This window comes from Theropithecus gelada, chromosome 5 (genome assembly GCF_003255815.1).
Source record: "Theropithecus gelada isolate Dixy chromosome 5, Tgel_1.0, whole genome shotgun sequence".
In the NCBI taxonomy this organism is placed as follows: Eukaryota; Metazoa; Chordata; class Mammalia; order Primates; family Cercopithecidae; genus Theropithecus; species Theropithecus gelada.
The window spans coordinates 90,048,593-90,073,927 of record NC_037672.1 but is presented as its reverse complement, the minus strand read 5'-3'; the positions used below and the strand labels follow the sequence as shown (position 1 = coordinate 90,073,927).

The following is a 25,335-nucleotide window of genomic DNA, read 5'->3' as shown; positions in this document are numbered from 1 at the left end:
ATGGAGGAAGGTGAATGGGGAGCAGGCACATCACATGGTGAAAGCAGGAGAGAGTGAGAGGGTGAGAGGAGGTCTCACACACTTTTAAATGACTGAACCCCATGAGAACTCACTGACTGTCTCAAAGACAGCACTAAGCCAGGAGGGATCCGCCCGCATGATCCAAACATCTCTCACCAGGCCCCACCTCCAGCATTGAGAATTACAATTCAACATAAGACTTGGATGGAGATATATCCAAACTCTATCACCATCATAGGCTATAAAGATGTACCAGGCCACCTGCCTCAATTACAGAGGAAGCTCTGACCTTGGGATCATTAATGTGAGGCGAGAATTGGACTGAGGAAAAGTTAGAGACTATTTTAGACAGCTGTGTGGTATGGAGAATGGTATAAGTAAATATAGTGGGAATTGATGTCTTTTATTGAGCACTTACTATGTTCCAGGTATTGTAATGGGTACCTGACATACCTAGGCGTTGTAATAGGTGTCTGATAAATATTTTCAACCATACAACAACGTTATGAAGGAGAATTTTTTATCCTCATTTACAGATGAGAAAATTGGGAATTAGGTTAAATAACTGGTAGACCTGAGATTTGAACCAGCTGTTAAGACTCCAGACTCAGGTTGTGAAGCAAAGTAGATTTTTGACAGGAATAGAGTGGTTGTGTGTGTGTGTGTGCACACGCATGTGTGGGCACACATTTGAATTCTGTTATGTGTAGGAAGGGCAGTGGGCAGAATGTGGGGTTGGAAGGAAGGGTTTTGTGGAGTGGGGTGGTGAAGATATTTGGAGTATGAGTTGGGCCCAACCCACGAAAGTCCTGGAATTCCAGATTGAGGATAACTTGTTTCTTGTCTTGTCTACTTCTTCCATATTTATATAAAGGAGGGAGAAACATACAACAGTTTTGGTTTATTTAGATTCTCTTATGGAAATTTTGGGAGTTGAATTAACAGCAGGGTGGTGAAATGACAAAAGCATAGCCTGGAGAGTTAGAAGAGACCTCATTGCTGGAATAGCTTTTAGCAAGCCCCTTTTTCTCTCCCCTCCCTTGTCCTCAGTGAAAACAGAATGCAGAGCCTAAAGTTTTCTGTTTTTGCTTTTTGTCTTTTTGGTAGCCCAAGAGTTTAACTTCATATATTAAGGTGATAATGGAATGTATCATTTGTCTTCCTATATTTAATCTGAGAGAGTACAAAAAAGGGGCTATGGCTTGGTAGTAGATCAGGTGGAGGTGCAAGAGTTGGATGTTCAAGCTCCTCAGCACCTTTTGCTGGTCCTGAGATGCCTCTTGCTGGCGAGAGGGTTGTTGCTTCTAGCTTCTACCCCGTTCTTGTTTAGTAAATATAAATGTAAATAAATAAGTATACAATGCACATACTTTTCTAAACCTCTGTGCAGTTGTATTTAGATGAAAAATCCAGATTCTGAGCCACATTATGTCATCATTTACCTTAAGCATGGCTAGGCTATTCGGATGCTAAGAAATTCATGCATATCTGTATTGCAGGGCCATTTAGAGCTTGAGGCCCTGCTCTGGCTGTCTCTCAGCACAAAACGCTGGTTTTTGGGACCATTCTAGATGGCTATGACTGTGAACAGTGCACGTGCACGTGTATGTATACAGGTATGGCCTGCTGTTCCTGACACCGCATGTGAATGTTAGGGGCTCTGCTTCTGCCAACCCCTCTGCCCTGCAGACCTACTCAGAACTGGATGCCCAACAAGCTTTAGAAGAGAAAGTAAAACTTTCTGTGAACAGGGAAGCCAGCTTGCTTTCAGGGTTCAGAGTAACAGCCCAGAGGATCCAGCCCAAGCACAGACACCTGATGTTGTAGCACCTGCTCTTTGGGTCTGTTCTTTGGATCTGATACGTGTCCTCAATAAAGTGTTTCAGTAAAGGGTGCTTTTTTCTTTCTTTCTTTTTATCAGAATGGTATAACTTGGAGAGTTACAATATCTTTTCATGGTCGTTTTCATACTAACCTTTACTAATAGGAAAGAAGGAACTAATGTAAATCCTGATATTTTATGAAAATACTTCCAGTGGTGCTTACATATGAAATTGTTAATAAACTTTCAGCTTACATTTTTATTGCCCAATATGTATGCAAACATACTTTACTTGAAGTTGAGGATGCGTGTGGTGGCCCACACCTTTAATCCCAACATTTTGGGAGGCTGAGGCGGGAGGATCACCTGAACCCAGGAGTTCAAGACCAGCCTGGGAAACATAGAAAGACCCCGTCTCTACAAGAAAAAAAAGAAAAGAAAAATTAGCCGTGCATAATGGTGCACACTAGTAGTCCCAGCTACCCTGCAGGCTCAGGCAGATCACTTGAGCCTGGGAGGTTGAGGCTGCAGTGAACCATGATTGCGCCACTGCACTTCAGCCTGGGCTGTAACATAGTGAGATCCTGTCTCGAAAAAAAAAAAAAGAAAAAGAAAAAAGAAATACTAATGTTGAGATGCTTTTCTATCATTTTCTTGCCATGAGCTTACTTAATTATACCAGTATTTCTAGAGAAGAGAGGGGAAAGTGAACATTTCATTTGAGACTAATCTGTTTTTATGATTTGTTTAATATGCTAACATTGATGTCTTTCTATTAAGTTCAAGTTCACTGCTGACAGGATTTTACAACTACTGAAGTATTTTTTGTTTTACCTTAGAATTCACATGAAAATTTCATGAACTTTTAACATTTGGTTGGGAATTTAACTTTGTTGTCAGACTATTTCTAGGAGGTAGGTCACTAATTGCATGTTTTTAAAACAATTTAGTGTCAAGTTAATTGAGATAGTATTTAATTATTTCAAAACATTTGCTTATTTTCTGAGTTTGTTTTTTTTTTTATGATATTGGAAATAAATGAGGCTGACATTTTTCCTTTTTCTTTTCAAGATTTTCAGCTGAACTCTCATCTCTCAACACTGGCAAATATTCATAAGATCTACCACACCCTTAATAAGCTGGTAAGTCATTCTTTTAAAGACAAAATTACCACCTGTTTGAAGTAGTCATTTTGTGTAAGAGTATTTGATAAAAATTTAGATTCTAGATACTAGGATATCAGTTTATGAAAATGCTAACGGTGTGTGATTTCTTGGTAATAACGAACATATTTCTTTCAGAACCTAACAGAAGACATTGGCCAAGACGATCACCAAACAGGTATCTGTAAATGCTAACACTACTTAATTTTAAATAACTTCTTAATGTAAAATTAGGAAAGAGAAATACTAGCTATGAATGTCCTGTATTGTCATAATGTACTCCATTAACAAGTTGTTCCTTGGCTGAGGTTGTTTTTCAGGGAGTAATGAAGGCAGCCATGTTATAGCTTCTTTCCAGTAGGAAATCTCTTGTGGAAGCACTTTTTAATGCCTTTAAAGAGGCTCGAGATTCTCTTGAATAATTGTTTCAAGATACCATTTTTTCTCTACTGCAGTATTTTCATTTATACTAAAAAGGTGCTACAGTAATGCAGTTTGGAAGGTATTCCACAAATATTTGAGAAATTGAGCTGAAAAATGATTTAATGTGTGTGTATATATGTGTTTATAGTTACTGAGGATTTAGGAATCGGAAAATTGGAGCTTGATTAGTGTAAGGTGTCCTCTAAGTCTGTGGTTCTCAGAGTTTAACTGGCATTATAATCACCTGCGGGGAGGCCTTGTTTAAAGTACAGATGTTAGGTTCCACCCCAGAGTTTCTGGTTCTGTAGACTTGGGGTGGGGCCCCAGAGTTTGCTCCTATGTGGTGCTGATGGAGCTGGTCTGGAGACCACAATTTGAGAACCACTTCTCTCAACTGTTAGTAATCATAAGTTCAGAAACTTACATTTGATCTATAGTTACTAAACTCCCAGCAAAAATTATTAAAACACATTTTAAAGTGTTTGAAAATGGCCATAGTAATAGATGAATTGAAATTTGTCTTAGTCTGGGCTGCTGTAACAAAATCCCTTAAACTGGGTAGTTTATAAACAATAGAACTTGATTGTTCATGGTTCTGGAGACTGGGAAGTTTAAGGTGAAGGCACCAGCAGATCCTGTGTCTGGTGAGGGTCTGTTCCTCACTGATAGTGCCTCTTGCTCACTGCATCTTAACATGGCAGAAGGGGCAGGCATTTTAACATGGCAGAAGGGGCAGGCCATTTTCAAACACTTTAAAATGTGTTTTAATAATTTTGCTGGAAGTTTAGCACCTTCCTCAGACCTCTTTTGTAAGGCCACTAATTCCATTTATGAGGGCTCTACTTTCCTGACCTAATTGCCTCCCAACTCTACCTCTTAATACCAAGAGACTGGAGATTAGATTTCAGCATGTGAATTTTGGAGGGACAAAAACATTGAGGCCATAGCAGTGCTTGTTGGGGAATTTTGAATAGCACAAAAGTAAATAGAGTGAAAAGTGACAGTTGTCTTTTATGTCTCCTAATCCTATCACTATCTGCCAGCGCATGGTTTAACATTGGTTCTTTCAGACATTTTTTTCAAAGCAAAAACTCTTTATTTTTTAAGAAAAAGGTATGATTTCTTATTTTCTATTCTTAGCATAAGTTTTAATTCTTTCCAGTGGAACCCAAACCTTCTGAACCTCTTTCAGTATCATCCAAAGCTTTGAACTTCTATTTCTGGGTAAATAATTTGTTCACAGATGACGTGCAGTTCAATCACCTTTTTTGACTTCAGACTTTTCTTTGCCAAAATTAAACAGTACAGCACCAACATTTCCTCTGTAATCTTCCTCTATGACACCACCTCCTACATCTGTAAAGTGTTTTGCAGCCAAGCCAGTGTGGAGCTACTCTTCCACAACACCTGGAAGGAGGAGCTATCTAAATGTCTGTTTGCAAGAACTTTCTCCATAGGTGGTATTATATCATCATAGGCACTGTACAGGTCATAGCCTGCAGCCTGTGCAGGCCTTCAGGTCAGGCTGTAGTATGCTTGGAGAGTTGGGCAAGGCAGAGCTGCATGCTGACCTCCTCCACAGGCCAGAGAGCTTGCCGGGGGAAATGGCAGGTATCTCTTTAGAGAAGGGCATGGCAGTACAAGAAGGTGAGCGAAGGAGAGAGCCGAGGGAATGAGAGGGTGCAGGATCCTTTCTCACATTTGTATGCATGCATATATGTTTATAGTAGTGGTTTTTAATTTAGCATCCCGTGATATCATACTGTACATGTTATAGTGTGTTTTTCTTTTTCATTTAATGGTGCATTTTGGGGGCTGTTGAGATTTAGGACTGTCCCCACCTTCTCCTCTAAATTGATTCAAAATCAATTGAAAATTAGGTGTAAGATGGAGACTGAAGTAACAGTGTTTTTTGAAAACACAACTTAGATGTGCAGCAAGAATGCACAGGACTTTCAGCATTTCACCTGAATCACTGTCACAACTACATAAGCACAAGCCAGCACACCTGCTGACCCTTCACACCCTGCATTATGACTTTCAGCTTGCTCCACTGGCAGGCAGATCTGAAAGGGAGTTCGAGGGGTTAGGCTCTCTGCTCATTCAGTCTCTCAGCACTTAGATCAGGTACTCCTTCTTCCGGGGGAAAGGAGTGAGACAGAGGGGCAGAGACTGCGCTAGGAGTGTTCTAGGAGTTCAGGGGTACTAAGGGTCCCTTCACCTGATCCTTCCGTATTGGCAAATATAGATCAACTCAAGGACAGTCAAAATCAATTTATTTAATAATTTTAAAAGCAGTATGTCCCTGTGGTTTTGAAAGAAGTATTGAAAAAATATAAAACAAAAAGTGACGATTTCTGTCCCAGTTTATCACCCCTAGCTTCCATCCCCCACTAGTAGTCCAGAGGTAACTTAAGTTTCTTCTGTTTGTTAACCAAATTATGATGATGATGATGTATTTTTTTCCTTAAATACAAGTGTATATTTACATTTACTGCTTTTTCACTCAGTATGTCTTCGAGATCTTTTCATATTAACACATTTATAAAGTATCTGCTTTCTTTTTTAATGGCTGTGTAATTTTCCAATCAATGGATATTTTATAATATGTTCCTTCCTTCTGTTGATTTATGTACACGTATGTGTTTAACTTTTAGCCACCGCCAGTAATGCAGGAATATAACTTTTGGACCAGTTTTAATAGTTACTTTTGAACTTTTAAATTAGATAATTATTGTTAGTATAGTAATTTTGCATGTAAATATTTAACCCAAAGTGTGGCAGTTGAAATTCAGTTAAATGAAAGTATACTTGGACTCATGCCTCCACTTTTGCTTTGGTTACAGTGGATTTGTCTAATACTGGGAGTACTTTTCATGGGATTCTTGGGTGTTGCTTCGCCAGCCGGAAAATTCTGTGGCTGGTGGCACCTTCTGCCTGAATATTGCCTGTATCTGCTGGGCTCCTTCCACCCACTTGGCCAGGCAGGCTGCACTCAGCTCGCACTACTGGCCTGGATCCCACACCTGCCAAGTGCGAGTTAGGCACGGAGTGGCAAGCAGTGTGTGAGCGAGCGAGCACCCGGTCCAATCACTGCACACAGCCAGGCACGCTGGCTGCTGCAGTGGGGCAAGTAGCGCCAGGTGCCAGCACGGGCGCTAGTACAGGCGCCAGCTCTGTGCGAGGCTGCAGCTGGACCAGATGTACTGCATGTGGCTTCCTCTGTGGGCACCTGCACCTGGACGAGGGGAACAAGGTGGCGCCCAGAAGCTTGGAGATTCTAGGAACCACAGAACCCCAAAAAGGGTGTCACAGCCCTGGCTCAAGGATCCCCTAGGTCTGGGCTCCCCAAAGGGTTGCAGCTCTTCTCTCTTCACCGCCCACAATGTGGCAAGTGGCAAGGGGTGTGTTTCAGCCCTGTTCGTGTTACAGCTCTTTTAGTCCTGCCATTTGGCGGAACCTGAGTTCTTTTTTTTTTTTTAATTTATTATTATTATACTTTAAGTTGTAGGGTACATGTGCATAACGTGCAGGTTTGTTACATATGTATACTTGTGCCATGTTGGTCTGCTGCACCCATCAACTCGTCATTTACATCAGGTATAACTCCCAATGCAATCCCTCCCCCCTCCCCCCTCCCCATGATAGGCCCTGGTGTGTGATGTTCCCCTTCCTGAGTCCAAGTGATCTCATTGTTCAGTTCCCACCTATGAGTGAGAACATGCGGTGTTTGGTTTTCTGTTCTTGTGATAGTTTGCTAAGAATGATGGTTTCCAGCTGCATCCATGTCCCTACAAAGGACGCAAACTCATCCTTTTTTATGGCTGCATAGTATTCCATGGTGTATATGTGCCACATTTTCTTAATCCAATCTGTCACTGATGGACATTTGGGTTGATTCCAAGTCTTTGCTATTGTGAATAGTGCTGCTATAAAGACACATGCACACGGAACCTGAGTTCTTGTCCCACATCCAGGAAGAATGAGGTATGCAGACAACTAGAGGGTTAGCAAGGTATAGAGGAGCTTCATCGAGTGGCAGAACAGTTCTCAGCAGACCCAAAGTGGGTAGCTCCTTTCTGCAGGCAGGTCATCCCGACATCTATGCAGCCCTCAGCGGAGAGGAGACCTGGAGTGAGTAGCTCCTATCTGCAGGCAGGTTGTCCTGTCCTCTGCCCGAGTCTGGCAGAGTCTGAGGTTTTTAATGGGCTTCAGAGGGGAGAAAGCACGTGCTAATTGGTCCATGGGTGGCCATGAGCTGGCCTGGAAAAAGCAAAATAAGTTCTCACTCTAGTCCCTGGAACTGGCAGCCCAGCCTCCAGGCTTCAGGCCATTCCAGGCTTGAAGGTGGGGATTTACCAGGGACCCACCCCTTTCTGCCCAGAAACTTGTCTGCTTCCTGCTGCCATCAGCTTGCCATCCATGGTGCCCATGGCACTCAGGCTGTTTGTGCCAAGCGGCACCTGCAGGTCTGCACCAAGCTGCTCTCAGCACCCCCCAGCCTCCCCTTCATGCTTGTTGGTGCCCAAAGTTTGAAGGGGGCTGAGGCGGCAGGGGGCTGGTGTGTTAGTGCTGCCCCAAGCATGTGCACACCTGGTTAGGTCACAGCAGTGCCTGGGCTCAGCCTCAACTTTATTCTGATATTGGACAAGGCACCTGGAGTGGGGAGATGCCAGGAAGTAGAAGCAGTCACTTCTGAGGCTGTGGGGGCAGGGAGCTTTCCCAGTCCCTGAGAGTGCAGGGATGCCTGGGTCTGCAGCCATGGTTGGGCGGCTGCAGCTGTGCTGGGAGGGCGAGACTCCTGCCCCCACAGCTCAGAACGGGGTGGGGCTCCTGCCTGTTCCCAGCTCCGTGGAGGGTGCAGCACCTGCTGCTCCTCCTCCTTTGCAGCCCACCTCATGACAGTGATTGCTCCAGGCGGCTGCTGCTGCCATCAGTATGATGTGCTGGTTTATTGCCTGGTACCTTGTAAGTGCCCAGTCAATGTCAGTTAGTAATTTCTTGGAGTAGTCAACTTCATTAACATTTCCCATCTGGTTATAGCATCGCTTGTGATTCCTGTACCCAACAGAGTATACTTTAAAAACTGAGCAACATAAAATCTATGATGTTTAGAAATCTGAGAAAGTTGAGTCATTGTAGTACTTCTTTAAGTCTTTCGACCTAACAGTAGTCTGGGCAATGCTACTGTGTGCAGAAGAGCCAAACCTAAGTCACAGAGGTTGGGTATCTTCCTGCTCTGCCTCCTCTCATGCCTTTCTTTTGTGTGTCCCAGTCTTCATCCCACCAAAAGGAAAAAGACAGAATGAATTAGTGGCTACTCTTGGAGAAAGAGCACAAAATAGTAGTGAATTTTAAAAAGCCAATCAGGCTGGGTACGGTGGCTCACGCCTGTTATCCCAGCACCTTGGGAGGCCGAGGCTGGTGGATCACGAGGTCAGGAGTTCAAGACCAGCCTGGTCAACATGGTGAAATCTCGTCTCTACTAAAAATACAGAAATTAGCTGGACATGGTGGTGCATGCCTGTAATCTCAGCTACTCGGGAGGCTGAGGCAGGAGAATTGCTTGAACCCGGATCCGGGGGGCCGAGGTTGCAGTGAGCTGAGCTCACGCCCCTGCACGCCAGCCTAGGCTATAGAGAGAGACTCCATCTCAAATAAAAAATAAAAAATAATAAATAAATAAATGAGTAAGGATGAAGATGATAGATGTCAGAAGTATTTAGAGAGAGGAAAAAATTCTTTTGTCTTTAGCAGTTCAATGATCTGTTCAAGAAAATGAAATAAAAATATTAGCTACTGGTAAGATCTTAAGAGGCAATCTATTTATCAACTTAAATAACTATCTTTGTGACATTGTTCAATGAAAAGTGAGGTGAAATAGCTATATAAAAAGTACTAAAGTGGCAGAATGAACTCTGTAAAATGTTAGTAAATGAAACAAGGCTATGATACAATCAGCTCACTAAAATGAAACATGAGACAGTGAGATTTTTGTATTGGCACATCTATTTGTATTAAGTTTGGAGAAGTAAAAAATATTCTCTAATTTTGTAGACCTCTTGTATTCTTTTTTACCTGAGGACCACGGAGCAGAAAGATTAAAAAAAAAAAAAAAAAAAAAAGGAAGTGAATCACATATTTAGGCACTATTCGTTAAGAAAAATGTGCTATGTAATTAAATTATTATGAAAATAGCAAACTGGATAGATGATAAAGGGCCTTTAGTCTGAACCAGATGAACTCAAGTTGCCCTTTAAAATGTACTTTCTGTCATAAATACTAGGATAGACCTGTTGAAAAAAATGTTGGCAGTATTTCTGGTTAATGTGGGAAGAAAAGCTATATTCGTTGACTGATTTATTTGAAATCAGATGGGGTCCGTTAAAAAATATTTAATTTGTTCTCTTGAAACACTGAACCCAAAAGAAATAAACCTGAACTTAAACAGTAATCTTTGGGCAAAAATTGCACACAATTTTGATTGCTTTCCTAAGTGTCATATAAACACCAAAACATTAAGAAAGAGCTTCTAATGATAGGAGGATTGATTTCAGATTCACTAAAACATCAGCCTTAATGTCTTGCTTCTACCTCTAATGCCAGATGTTTGTACCTAAGTAGGTACTTTAAAATGGTTAAAATAGCTCATTTTCTGAAGCAGATAAATATTCCATAACATTCTTGTTTATGTTATTTGTATATTTTTTGTAGCTTAAAGATAAACTTGTGAAGTCAAGTAATGCAAAGATACAAGTTCTGAGTCAGTGAAGTCTAAATTTAATGATACAAATAAATACAAATTTGTAGAAATTATTTCTATTTAAGTATTTTTATCATAAAAACATCACAGAGTTATTTTAAGAAGCAAACATTCATTGAATATGTCTTTTAAAAAATCCTATCTGGTAAGAAATTTAAAGTTAACTGTTTTAGTGACACATGGGGAATAAATATGAAATGATGGTGTTTTATTTACTCATAGGTGTTTTAAGTCTCTGGAAATGTACTTTTTTTTTTCTTTAGCAGAATCTGATTTATATATGTTTTAGGAGCATTTATTCAACAAATATTTATTGAGAGTTTACCGTATGACTCAGTAATGATGTATCTTATTATTACTGTAAGAAGATACTGTATTAGATGATGAGTGTGCACAAATGAACCAAGTAGGACCCCGTAAAGCAGTATGTGCCATTTTACGTACACTCGAGAAATCCTAGTTGTTGCTCTTGCTTAGTTGGGATCCCTGCAACTATTGGGGGAGCAGGATTGAGGCAAACAGACTTGAATTGAGTGTTTTCTGTGTATTTTGTTGATTTAGTTCACTTTGGCAAATTACTATTTTAAGTAAAGTTGTTTTCCGAAGCATTAAAAAGTTGCTTTTTTTGTAGCCTGAATGGGTTCCAGGGAGACTCTACCTTGACCAGCTGTGCTGTGTGGTCCTCAGTCAATTCCCTTCCCTTTCCTGGGTCTGAGTTTGCTTCATCTTCCTTGTCAGCCAGCTGTGTGAGAGTCAGCGGGTCAGTGCCTGAACTTAAATGACTGTTGGGGCAGGTGGATAGACACAGTTTCTTTGTGAAAAAATGACCCCTTAACTGTCACTTGCTTATGCTGATGATTAGAGTGGAGAGATTTACCAAAAAAAAAAAAAGTCATGCCTCTTAGGAGATAAAAAATTTAATAAATGACAGATCACTTGCTAATCTGGGATGATTTTGGTCTCAAAGATGAGTAAGTTTTCCACAGACAGAAGAAAAAAGTATTTGTGAAACTTTTAATAGAAAGCATTTATCAATAAGAAAGAAACATAAGAGAAAGCTGAAAATGTTAGTTAACTTATGATGTTTGTGTATTTACCAAAAACATGCTAATCTTGACAAGTAGGATTCAGTGGAAACCAAATGTTGTACCAGTGTGTGTCTAGGAAGAAGCAGGTGGTAGAGGAGCTAATGAATGAACTTTTATTGGTGAATATTGGTGTAGACAGTATTTTAAACAGTGTTTCTCTTCTTATGGATTGAGGAGACAAATGCATTTTCTTCTGTGTTCTGCACATGTGGAAGGGGAGGGGTTACTGCTAGACCAGAAGCTAAGAACCAAACCATGATTTTGCTATTGGAAGAAAATGTCTTTTATTCCCACATATACCACTAAGGAGGGAGACGCCAGCCTTGAGGATCAGGACAGACTCTTCATTTCTGGGCAATATAACACGCTTTACAGCTGAGCAGGGCATGTTTTTCATTCTGAAAGCCCTGCCCTAGGGCATTAATAGATATGAATAAATCTTTGTTTTTGTATGTTGGCAATCTGCAGAAGCTTGGATCACTGCAATTCTTTGGACCTTTTAGTATGCTTTAGTGGTGTTTGTGAACGGGGCAACATTTTACAGGGAAGATGAATGGGGTGTGTGGGGTGGTAGGCAGCACTCTCCCTGATTCTTTCTTTTCCAGTTCTCATTGCAGGTGTGGGAAGAGAGATATGGGGGTGCCTAGTGTCTCTGAAGAGCCCTCTACTCCTATCCTTGGAAGGAAAGAGCCTGGTTGGGTCCCCAGGAATGTTGACTGAGGGTCATCTGTTTAGACCTGAACTGGTGGTGTGCTGAAGGAGCAGGCAGGATCCTTGAGCCTGGGCACTGTCCAAGACTGGGGTCTGGGAAGGACCCTCATCTGGGCCAGAGTCACAATTTATAATGGAAAAGGTGCTTTGGACTGTTATGTTGCTGAAGCATGTCACCCCAGGAACTTAGCACAGTGATAGAAACCCAGATATGAACTGGGATTTGGGTTTCAGCTCTGATCATTGCTCTTAGCAGGGTTGTGACTGTTGGCTGTTGACAGCTCTCTCTGCCTTCAGAGCAGGTATCTGGAAAGAGCTGTTCACATTCACTGTGTCCACTTCCTCACCTCACTTCTCTCCACGGCCCGTTGCAATCTGGCCTGCACTCCCACCGATCCATGGACACTGTACTTGATTGTTAAATCTCATGTGTGCCTTCACTCCTTAGTTGAGTTGACCTCTGTGCTGCAATTGGACACTCCCTTCTCAAAGCATGCTCTCCTCCTTTGGCTTCCAGGACATGACACTCTCCTGGATTTCCTCCCTGCCTAGGTTTTACCTTCTTTTCCCAGGGCTCTGTCCTTAGTTCTCTGCTTCCCAGTTTCCGCTTTTATGGCCTCATAGAAGTGGCAGCAAATGGTGGCTGAGAGCTTGGGCTTTGCTGCTGGGCTGCTTGGGTTCATACCTTGGCTTTACGTGCTGCTTTCCAGCTGTCACTCAATCTATCTCTGCGTTGATTTCCCTGTTTGTTAAAATATGTTACATGCTGGTGAATCGTGTCCTGAGAGTTCAGTGAATGCTGAAGGCCGCCATAAGGTCAGTGCGCATGCCTCCTTCCACGGTGCTGCTCGGAACCAATTTCTTTATTTCAGCAACACCTGAACACGGCACTTGGTGCCTAAACACTTATTGAATGGATATTTTTTTCCTTCATAAAAATCCTGAGAGGTAGCTATATAACAATGCTTATTCTTCAAATGGTGAATGAGAGACCCCAGGTAGGTTAGTGACTGATAGAACCCCATAGGTAAAGAACTGAAACTCACTCATTGACTGCAGATCATTCAGTCCCCAGCACCCTTCACGGTCTCCTGTCCTCATCACTCCCTGAGAGCTGTGGGTCTTCAGCCAAGGGCTTGTGCAAGGAAGAAAGGCATGGGATTCAGAATTCACCACTTTTCACTCCTGAGACCTCAGGAGGTCACTCGAATGCCTAAGCCTTAGTTTTCCCTGTCTGTTAAGTAGAAATAATTATCTTTGCCCTGCCTGTCATTCATGATTATTGTAGAAACCAAATGACATAATATATTTGAGGGCACTTGTACCAAGATGGGGTATTTTAATCATCTTATAGTTGTCTTGTAATTTATAATTTAAGACGGCCTGAAGCAAGAGCTTTGCCATTTACCTAATCCCCCTCCACCTCCATAAGTGTTCAGTGGCTATTATTATCTGTTATTACATTTTAATATCAGACAATTACCAAATGCAAGTTATGTTTCCTTACTGAAAACCCTGACTGAACATGGCAAAATCTTCAAGTGGCAGAAATAAACAAAATTGTTGTGGACATTTTGCTGAAGGTCATGTCAGACTTCTGCTTAAAAAATCCCAAATCCTGTTTTTTTTTAAATCAGGTATCTCTTGAAGGTTAAGAGTACTGGGACTGTTGTGCCTACATGTATTTTAGAGTCAGGGTTGCTCGTTGAGCTGACTTGTTACCTCTGTAGTTCGTTTTGAGAGAACATTGACATAGGAGAAACAGAAAGGTTAAATGACTTAGATGAGTATTTTTGGAGAGTCAATTGAAATTATAATAACTTCTATTTCTAGTGTGATTTGGGTTGGTGGACGTATTAACTTAGTTGTGTCATCAGTAGGTTTATTTCTTGACCATAACATTTTTTTCAAAAAGGAACTGAAAGCCCATCTTTTCTTTAACATCTAAATTCTTTACAATACAAGCTGTGGAAGTGTTTAATTTAGCAATACTGTTCTTTGGAAGTATGAAGTTAGGATGTAGCATACCTTAATTTTGTGCTCTTTGAATTTGTTTTGTAGGAAGTCTGCGGTCTTGCAGTTCTTCAGACTGCTTTAATAAAGTGATGCCACCAAGGAAAAAGAGAAGACCTGCCTCTGGAGATGATTTATCTGCCAAGAAAAGTAGACATGATAGGTATGATGTAGAGACAGTGGATCAGAATCAGTGATACATATGTCGAAGATGCACATTTCTACCTAATTTAGTATGGGTCTTCTAAGTGTGCAGATGTCAAGTGGAATATTGTTTTGGCTTTGCCAGTCAATTTTTCAAAATGTAATTATTTGATCACATTTATTTTGTGTTTTAGTTTAAAAACAAAAAAACAAATTCGGTAATTTGAATTCTTAGAAGTTAAAGTTTTATCTTAATCCATTGATCGCCCAAAACTGGTGCAGAGTTGATTTCTTTCCTTTTAAAGCCTTACTGTCTGTGCCTGCTGAGGACCACAGAATTGGTCTCTTGTTCTTTAAGCGGGTCTCACTCATTCACTTCAACCACAGAGCTGGAGAGATCTGCCTGTACTTAATGGTCTGTGCCTGCCCAGAATATCAGCCAAGCTGAGGTTTATTCTCACATGGATGAGAATTTGATAGAACTGTGAAAAACAAGACTCTTTAAATTGCTTCTCTTTCAGATAAGTGAACTTGCTAATTTTGATAACTCCAAGGGCATGTTAGATTCATTTATTTCAAACATCTTTATTGTTTCACCCTGAGTCTAGTAAGTAGTTTTTTCTTCCTTGTTTTAGAAACAATGAACGAACATCATTGTCTAGTCTTTTCTACCTTTCTCCATCTTTCCCCATTCTGGCTTTGTGGGTCACATCACTAATGGGCCTGAATTTCCACATCTGTTAATCCAGGGAATTTAAGTGGGATTTTTCTGTTTCTTTCGAGCTGTGATTCTTTGTATACTACAACTCAGAGGAATAAGAAAGACTCTGAAAATGTAAAAATAATGTCACTGTTTATATCTCAAATGAATAGAAAATATTATCTAAAAGAAGCTAGTAGTGATTTAGAAAATAATCACCAGCAATCTTTAGGCCAGTGATTTTTCAACTTTACAAAGGCAGGCTACTTTGATACTTTTTTGGTGGTATGGATGTTACTGTCAGAATTGTTAAATTCTGACAATCACACAACATTTTGTGACTTTATAGCACTTAATATTTTCTCACCATAGTCTAATAAAATATAGTATGATAAAGCCAGATTTGAAACTGGCAGTATAGTTACAGTTTCTGAATTTCATTCTTGCCCTTTCTTTTATAAACAACTTTATTTTTATAAACAACTTTATTTACATACCATAAAGTTCATCCATTTTAAGTGCACAGTTTAGTGATTTTTATTAAGTTAACTGAGTTGTGCACACCATCACTACAAACCAGTTATAGAACATTTCCATTATCCCAGTAAGATCCCTAATCCCCATTCAGTCACTCCCAGCCCTAGACAACCACTAATTTACTTTGTCTTGACAGATTTCCGTTTTATGGATATGGTCTTTGTGTCTCGCTTCTTTCACTAAGCAGGATGTTTTTGAGATTCTTGCTTGAAATCGCATGTATCAGTATTTCATTCCTTTTATTTGCTGAATGATATTACATTGTATACTCTGGGTTCTTTTTTATGTATTTTTCAATAATTAATATAGTGTCTCCAAGTTATTGACCAGTTACAGGCTTCAAGCTGAAATAGGAATGCCTGGGCCCAGAATTAGAACATATCTATTTGAACACTTGGCCGGTATCCACTTTTGTTTCCAGGTGGTATGGCTACCTTTTATAGAAGAAATACAGAACTGCTGGTTTGCAGTTTCAGTAACTTAACACCTTATTGTAACTATGTTCTTTTTTTGGTGTTAAAACCCAGAAACTAATCAGAGGTATATACTGATAATCAGGTGAGTGTCTAGATCATGAGTCAGTGTTCAATAAAAAAGAATTATACAGTTGACTGTTGCACAATACAAGTTTAAACTGCACGGGTCTACTTATGTGGATTTTTTTCAGCCGAACAGAGATAGAAAATATACCACTGAGGGATGTGAAACCCCACCTGTATGGAGCACTAACTTTTGGTATACACAGGTCTTGCAGGGCTGACTGGGGGACTTGAGTATGTGCAGATTTGGGTATAGGTGGGGGTCCTGGAACCAGCCCCCTGCATAGACTGGGGAATTAATGAATATTATTTTCATATTCTTACATACTGTATAAATAAAAACTGTATTTATAAATGCTTATATACACAACTAGGTAATTTATAAATAAGGGATACAAAAATGTGTATACTTACAATTTTTATATCCAGATCATCATTTTAAAGCTATTGCCTCCTTTTCCCTCTCCATGTAGGGAGTATCACCTTCCTACCTTCCTCAGCCCCTGGTTATTATGAGTATGTCATTTTTGTGGAAGGTCACACTTGCAACAGGAGGCTGCTGTGCTTCCTGATTCAGTTCTCCAGTTTATGCTGGGCTGTCCACAAGGCTAGAATTTGAAGAAAAAGGCAGAAGCTGGATTCTCTATACTTCTGTCTCCTGAGGTTTCTAAGGTTATACTAATCAAGAAACCACCCAAGGGACATTGTCTTTGTCAGCCTTACATCAAAGTTTATTTTTTTCCTGGAAGCTTGGACATGATTTGATGTTTCTTTTTATTTGCTTAGTGTTCTCTTGAGTTGTCTAATATTGAGAGATTCTTCCTTAGACTGTGTTCTGTGCCCAGCCTAACTTGTAAGACACAGAAGTCAGACATGAGTTGTAGGCTTATTAATTGCGGAAAACACCTTAGACATTTCTTGCCGTATCTCACCATTATTTTGTAGTTAGTTCTGGCTGGTGAGGTAGAAGGGAGTATATCAAATACCTGTTCTGCTCAGTTCTTACTGATTATTTCTTAATCAGAGAAAAACTGACATTAAGTGCTTACCAATTCTATATTAGGAGTGAATGTGTTTAAACTCCGTAGTTAAAAGCTGAAGCCTGCAAATGCAGGAAATAAAATGTTTAAAGTATACTTAAAATACTGACTGAATAGATGTCTGGTTTGGGTAAAAGAATATAAATTATCTGCTACTTAAAAGAACTCAGTATCTTTAAATAACTTAAAACTGCTTTTTCAATTTCTAGCATGTATAGAAAATATGATTCAACTAGAATAAAGACTGAAGAAGAAGCCTTTTCAAGTAAAAGGTGCTTAGAATGGTTCTATGAATATGCAGGTAGGTAATCATTTGTATCATCTAAGACTGATCCTTATGACAATAAGGAGTACCTTAGAAGTAATTAAAGAATTTAAAAATGTGTACATTTCAAATTTGTGTGTGTATGTGTGTGTGTGTGTCCCTGTTAGAGGGAGAGAGGGACATAGCTTTAACAAATCACCAAATGGCCTATTTTTATAGCCAGCAGCTAAGCCAAATAATTCAGAACACTAGAAAGGAACTGAAAACATGAAATGACTTGGGAGAAGTACTTTGGATTGCTAGGAAAACTATTTAGAATGCTGATAGTGGGTGATTATTGGTCAAAGCACCTCTGTTAAAATAAGCTTTGCTGCTTTGAACCCCTAGAGCAGTGAAATTTCTTTATATTAAGTGTTTCTATTTGGAAAGATCATTTGGGAGAAAACATTTGTTTTGTCACTTAAAATGTCTTAAATTTAGTCTGTCTTTTTACAACTTACTATAATTGGTTGGGTAATATAATGTTGCAACCTGGGGCTTATTTGTTATTGTGGCTTTGTGTGGTGTAAAAAAGAAAAAATTTTCAAACAAGCTCAAGCTGAAGACTCTTTCACCTTTCTTCTTTTTCACCTTACTTCAGGTTCTTTTATAACTTACCAACTGGCTATTCCAGCAACCTTCAAACCAATTTTCCTGTCATCAATCTCTTCTCCAGACAGCCTGCCATGTGCCACTGTTGTCTTATTTTTTTAAAACTAAGCTGAGCAGATCATACATGCATTCCTTAACAACCCCAACCGCTCCCCTCCAACCCCAACCCTATCTCCTGGCCAAAAAAATCCTTGCTATCTGCAGGATAAAAGACAGTGAACTCCCTGTGCTTTTGCCTGAAGTGATTTTCTCCACTTTTCTATCTAACATGCTCTATACATCTTTTAAACCCTTAATTAACTTAGTAGCCTTTTCTGTACTTCACAGGATAGTGTTTATAACTTTTTTTGGTTCCCTTTTGTTGGTATCAAAATGAGGAATTCCCCCTGTAGCCTGATCTGGCTATTTTTCTCCTCTTCCCACCCAACCCTTTTTGTGATAAGAGCCTTGCCCCTGTTGTCTGCAGAGATTGGTCTAGGTGACTGGCACATAACCCAGGCCAGGACAGTCAGACAAGTCTTCCCAGGGGTTTTCAGACTGAAGCTGGGAGGAGCATGTCTTTCTCTTCTGGTGGAGGACTTGAGAGGCTACAGTTCCGATTCCTGTAGTTGTTCTTTGGACTTTTGTGAGCTACCCCAACATCTTTCTCATGAATTCTCCGTCATTCCTTTAACAACTTTGATCTGGATTTTGTTCGCGAGGCATGGACACTAGTGCAAACACATAGATGGTTTTAGCATTTGTCTGTTTTCATGTTTACAGACAAACATGAATTTGTTTGATTCATTGAACCCGAATCTCTTGGAAACCTTTAGAATTTCTAGTAAAAGTGATTGACAGCTGGGTGCGGTGGCTCATGTCTGAAATCCCAGCACTTTGGGAGGCGAAGGCAAAAAGATTGCCTGAGTTCAGGAGTTCAAGACCAGCCTGGGCAACACGGTGAAACCCCGTCTCTACTAAAATACAAAAAAACTTGTTGGGCGTGATGACATGCACCTGTAATCCCTGCTACTCAGGAGGCTGAGGCAGGAGAATCACGTGAACCTGGGAGGCAGAGGTTGCAGTGAGCTGAGATTGTACCACTGCACTCCAACCTGGGTGACAGAGCAAGACTTTGTCTCCAAAAACCAAAAGTAATTGACACTTTGCCAGGTATTCTGTAAATAGGTTCTGAATGAATGAAGAGCATTCTCATATTCTTATCACATTGATTATGAAGATCTCTTGCTTTCTTATATTGATTCACATTTATTGTTATGAAAATGTTTTATTAGAAGGAAATTTTAAACAAAGAAAAAGTACACTTAATCCCATCACCATAGCATAGTTATTCTGATCTTTTGGTGTACCTTCCTTTATAAGCAAACAGATTTTTCCATAACAGAAGCTAAGAAAATAGCAAGGGATGACTTTTCTTCTTGTTTGTCTTTCTCTGACTGCAGAAAGGTGACATTTTGGACATAAAGATTAAGCTACATTATTTAGGTTCCTTGAAATCCCTGCTAAGTCGTTCATTTTAACTCATCCCTTAGCCATCCCTTTCTTTTTCCCCCTTTTGCTATAGCTTGTCCATGGGGAAAATAACTGGCATTGGGAATAACTGAAAGCCCCATTGGCATGTGTTTTCATTTTGTGTATTCTCAACCACATGAACTGAAACTGTAGGTCAGTATTAGTCAAGAAAAATGAATCGGGAGAAGAACCAGTGTGACTAACAGGTTGTGCTGTAGGATGAGTCTGTGGGAGCAGGCTGTGAGACCACAGGCCCCCTAGATACCAGCACAAAGAGGGCTTATAAGTGAACTTGAGCCATGTTCATTTTCCATAGAAGAGAGCAGGCTGGTTTGGGCTGAGGATAAATGCTGACTCCTTGCCTTTTAATCTGGAGGACACTGGAGTGGAGGGGCAGCAGGGTCCTGGTGTGTGATGATTTCACATGGATGGACCTTCAGCTCTTTCCAGCATTCTCAGTTCCACTTTGTACCTTGCTCTCTGCTTTACGTGGCTCCTGAGGCCTGAGCCCAGCTCCTCCAAGCTTATGTCTGGCCAGTTAACCCCAGTCGTCCACTGCATATTCTAGAATGCAGCTTCTCACTTTCTAAAATCTCCACCAGCTCAATTTCTGATCTCCAGAAATGTAATAAATAAACCGTCCTTCGCTGGGGGCTTTTCCTCCTGTTCTCTGATTGTAGGTTTACTCCCTTTTGCACTTTGGTACTTTAGCTCTCTGTGACTTTAGAAAGGATTAGCTGGGAGGTTTAGGGGAAGTGTTTATTTAGACCTTGATCTGAACCTGGACTCCCATTTTGTTTCATTAGAGCGAAGACAACCAGGCCGGGCATGGTGGCTCACGCCTGTAATCCTAACACTGGGAGGTCAAGGCGGGTGGATCATGAGGTCAGGAGATCGAGACTATCCTGGCTAACATGGCGAAATCCCGCCTCTGCTAAAATTACAAAGAATTAGCTGGGCATGGTGGCATGCGCCTGAGGTGCCAGCTATTCGGGAAGCTGAGGCAGGAAAATCACTTGAACCCAGGAGGCAGAGGTTGCAGTGAGCCAAAATTGCATCACTGCACTCCAGCCTGGGCAACAGAACGAGACTCTGTCTCAAAAAAAAAAAAGAATGAAGGCAACCAGTTTACATAATTTATCTAATAACTTCCACTTTTTGAAATGTATCTAAGAATAATGAATTAAACCAAATACACAGGTGCCAACATTGGTTTTACAGTTATACCAAAGCTCATATACATAGGTCATAATAGTTCTACAAGTTCTGACTGTAGGCCCTTAGTCTATTTTGGATTAAGTTCTATAGCAGAATTGTTTGGTTTACCAGAAATAAAGTCAGTCATGGACAGTTGTAACAAATAATAAACTGGTCTGATAGCGAAGGAAGAGATGTTAAAAACTACCAAAGAGACCATGTGGGCCCCATTTGCCTCCGTGATGTGGCGTGCTGTAATTATGGGGCCATCATGAAAAGGTCAAATACCTTTAGTTAGGGGCCCCTGCTTAAGATGGCAGGGAAAGTGGAAGGACCACTTCTTTCTGGATTATTGTCAATATATCAGCCTTACCAGATGTACCTCCAGTATCTTGTCACCTAGGGCATTTTATAGCTTATTATTTTAGATATAAGTTAAAAAAAAAAACTCAAACTTCACTTCTAACCTACTTTGTGTTAGCCAGTGGCATATTTGTTAGCTTGCTTGACAGAGGTAATTGCCTTAATTCTACAGGTAAATTTAGTGTAAAATGCAACTAGAATCCCAACAAATCATGTGATTACAACTAGATTTAAATGTGTGCATGGGAAAGATGAGAAGAAAGGTGTTAGGGCTGGGCGCAGTTGGTCACGCCTGTAATTCCAACACTTTGGGAGGCTGAGGTAGGAGGATCGTTTGAGCTAAGGAGTTTGTGACCAGCCTGGGCAATATAGTGAGACCCCATCTCTTAAAAAAAGTGTTAAGATGGCAGGGTTATTGGTAGCATTTAAATAATTTTGATTGGCAAACTATTTTAACTATTTTGGATAAGATATTACTTTTGACAGTCATGCCATTGCAAATTATACTCTAAAATCTTGCTCTTCGAAAACACAGACATGCGTATATATAAGTAGTACAACAACACTGTATAAAATTGGGAAAAAAGAAAAAGCATGAATAACTTACATAACCCCTGCAAAGTATACCTCAGCAGACTTTTGTTGAGGTCTGGGGTGCAGTCAGCAGAAGCACTCTGCTCAGAGTTCATTTTCCCATGTGGCAAACAGGCAAATAAGTGAGAAACATTATCTTTATAGTGAACATTGACAGAAAGAGACGGCGGCAGCCAAGTTGGAGGATGCACGAGGGGGAGGGGAAGCCGGGTAACACCCAAGCCCTGTGCAGAGGCATGGCAAATGCAGGCGGCTTGCTAGGCTCAAGAATAAGTTGCACAGGCCGGGCACGGTGGCTCACACCTGTAATCCCAGCACTTTGGGAAGCCAAGGTGGCCGGATCACGAGGTCAGGAGATCGAGACCATTCTGGCTAATACGGTGAAACCCTGTCTCTACTACTAAAAAATACAAAAAATTAGCCGGACGTGGTGGTGAGCGCCTGTAGTCCCAGCTACTCGGGAGGCTGAGGCAGGAGAATGGCATGAACCCAGGAGGCAGAGCTTGCAGTGAGCCGAGATTGCGCCACTGCACTCCAGCCTTGGTGACCGAGCCAGACTCCGTCTCAAAAAAAAAAAAAAAAAAAATTAAGTTGTACAGAAAGAGCTTTTTTAAATCAGGAAGAATAGAAACCAAAGAGAATTTTAAAAGAATTACAAAGTAACTTGCCCCCAGCTCTATGCAACTACTTCTCAATAAGCCATATCAGTAGATACCAAAAAGTATCTGTTGCTAGAAACAACACAAAATAGGAATAGATGAATATTTCCTTATCAGAATAATTATTCTTTAATCTCACAGCCTAAATACTTTACAGTAGTAGAATGATGAAAAGAACTTTGATTCATATAAATAAATACACACATATACACTTACAATGGGATAACATAAAATGTATTAATATTAGCTAAGAAGAATGAAGTAGATATATGGGTCCTGTCACAGGAAGATTACCAGACACAGTCAGTGAAAAAGGCAAGGTGTAGAATTACAGGTACCTCACAAACCTATGTACAAATTTGAAAACTGCATTTTAGTATATATTTGCCCATATATAGCAAAAAGGTCCAGGAGGATACATGTCTATCTGGTAAAGAAAGGGAGAAGGCAACTTTCTTATTTAACTGTTTATTTTACTCTGTATCTTCTCTATTTGGATATTTTATCATGTGAATGAATTGATGTGTCGTGTGTCTAATACATACATGAATGTGCACATGTGGATATATGCACTCTCAAACCAAAGAAAGCAGGCAATATATTGTATGATAAAAATGCTAAATGTCCTATATGAGTCAAGAATGAGATAAGAATGTCCACTCTCACTACTCTTTTTTTTTTTTTTTTTTTTTTGAGACGGAGTCTCGCGCTGTGTCACCCAGGCTGGAGTGCAGTGGCCCGATCTCGGCTCACTGCAAGCTCCGCCTCCCAGGTTCACGCCATTCTCCTGCCTCAGCCTCCGAGTAGCTGGGACTACAGGCGCCCGCCACCACGCCTGGCTAGTTTTTTGTATTTTTAGTAGAGACGGGGTTTCACCATGTTAGCCAGGATGGTCTCGATCTCGTGATCCACCCGCCTCGGCCTCCCAAAGTGCTGGGATTACAGGCTTGAGCCACCGCGCCCGGCCACTCTCACTACTCTTATTTGCCATTGTTTTGGAAGCTACTAGCCACTGCTGTTAGACAAGAAAAAGGAGGAGTGTAAATATTTGAAAGGAGGAGACAGAAATGATCATTGCAGATGAAATGATTAAATTACTTTACACTTGGAAGGCCAGAGAGAATGCCTGGGCAAACTTAGAAACAATAAATATGTATACATTCCATGCCTATACAATTCTATGAGATGGCTTATTTTGGGAAGTGTTGTTAAAGAAGCTCTTTAATAAATAGTTGTCTCTGCAGAGTAGGGAGGAGTTAGAGGGGGATAACTTCACTTTTGGAACATCTTTATTTTTTATTTTCAAATGAAACTTTTTATCATGTTTACGTATTAATGTACAAAACTAAAATATTACTTGGTTTTCTTCTGATAATCAAGAAAACTAGGAATACAAAAATATATATATTTATATAAAAATTTATATTTTTATATTTATGTTTATACATTTATATAAAAAAGGGGATAAAAGGGGACAAAATCCCAGAAAAAAGTAACAGATTTGAATATATGAAGCAAAACATTGTGTAACAAAGTAGAACATTTGTGATTAAAAGGAAAATAATGGCAAGGAGAGAAAAGTATTTGCTTTGGCCAGATTATGAGGAAGGGCCTGAGTTTGAACTTTAGGGAGAGCCAAGGATTCGAAGCAGAAAAATGACTTAAGACTTTCCAGCAGGAGCTTCTTGTGACTTTAATGTTCCTCCTTTGTTAAGAACAGCCACCATATACTTTGTGTTAGTGAAAGTCTTGTTACTTTGTATTGAAGTTACTCCTGTGCCTTGTCTCCCTTCATGGAGGGCAGGGACCATTTGCACCCTAGGCAGCTACTGCAGTGCATAGCTCCAGAATGTGTCTAGTAAATGTTATGGTAATGAAATGGATACATTCTTTTTTTTTTTTTTGAGACGGAGTCTCGCTCTGTCGCCCAGGCTGGAGTGCAGTGGCGCCATCTCGGCTCACCGCAAGCTCCGCCTCCTGGGTTCACGCCATTCTCCTGCCTCAGCCTCCCGAGTAGCTGGGACTACAGGCGCCCGCCACCTAGCCCGGCTAGTTTTTTTGTATTTTTTTAGTAGAGACGGGCGCGGTGGCTCAAGCCTGTAATCCCAGCACTTTGGGAGGCTGAGACGGGCGGATCACGAGGTCAGGAGATCGAGACCATCCTGGCTAACACGGTGAAATGGATACATTCTAAGATGGTGGATTCTGCTGGACTTGGTGACTTGCTAGATCTAGAGGGTATGGGAGGATTGTAGAGTGATTCCTATATATTCTGGTATTCAGCCATTCATTTATTCCTTCATTCAGTTTTTATTGGACCAACTACTATATACCAGATGGTATGCTGAACTTGTAAGAATAAAAGAACTGCTCTTGAGCTTAGAGGGAAAGACAGATGAGCTGGGACTTTGAATGCAGTGTGCTAAATGTGTGAGAACCATTCCTAGCATTGCGAGGGGTCACAGGACCGCCTGACCCAGCCTCTGCAGGTGGGGAGATTGAGAGGACTGCCCCTTTGCTCTGAGTCTTAAAGGTTGAATAAGTTAGCCAGGGGAGTTGGGGGAAGGGAGAGGAGGGGACAGGAAGGGGACTAGAGGAAGATAGGCAGAGACACAAAGAGTAATACCATGCTGGGTGTGTGTTCGGTGGTGGTGCAGAGTGAAGCCACATTTAAGTAGGTGTTTCTGGACCTTGATTTTTACTCATCCGGCAATATTTATTGATTCATTTATTTCTGAGAAACTTGTTTTACAGTTAGAAAGATATAAGACTGAGGAGGGAAGAAAGGCACTAGATCATAGAGAACCTTATGTGATAAGCCAAACACTTTGGATTTTATCTTTAGGCTCTAGGGAGCCATTGAAGGATTTTAAGCCAGCATGGGATTGCGTTTGAAGTGGATCCCTTCAGTGGCTGTTTGCAGGATGGGTCAAGGGGGAAAGACTCTGGAATTAGGAAATCATGAGGAGACTGCTGTAGTTGTCAAGAATAAAGCTTTGAAAGAGCATGGTGCAGGAGAGGCACAATTAAGAAATAATTAGAAGGTAAAATTGGTAGTACACTTGATAATTGATTGGGTGTGGGAGAAAGGAGGAATACAAGATGACTCCCAGGTTTCTATTTCTGGGTG

The 25,335-nt window shown here is 40.6% G+C and overlaps 1 protein-coding gene and 1 pseudogene across 6 annotated transcripts in view; one reads left to right on the top strand and one right to left on the bottom strand.

The window, feature by feature from the left end:
• The window catches only part of DCUN1D4 (defective in cullin neddylation 1 domain containing 4), a 74,176-nt gene that overhangs the window by 17,338 nt on the left and 31,503 nt on the right, over nucleotides 1-25,335 (top strand). For 5 of the 6 annotated variants that reach the window (XM_025385870.1, XM_025385869.1, XM_025385871.1 and 2 more), the window contains exons 2-5: nucleotides 2,915-2,985; nucleotides 3,145-3,184; nucleotides 14,053-14,167; nucleotides 17,174-17,265. In XM_025385870.1, coding sequence (XP_025241655.1) covers nucleotides 2,915-2,985; nucleotides 3,145-3,184; nucleotides 14,053-14,167; nucleotides 17,174-17,265 — 318 coding nt within the window. The remainder of the gene's footprint in view (nucleotides 1-2,914; nucleotides 2,986-3,144; nucleotides 3,185-14,052; nucleotides 14,168-17,173; nucleotides 17,266-25,335) is intronic. The other variant, XR_003119479.1, reaches the window with a different exon arrangement.
• LOC112624835 lies at nucleotides 4,578-5,062 on the bottom strand (annotated as a pseudogene).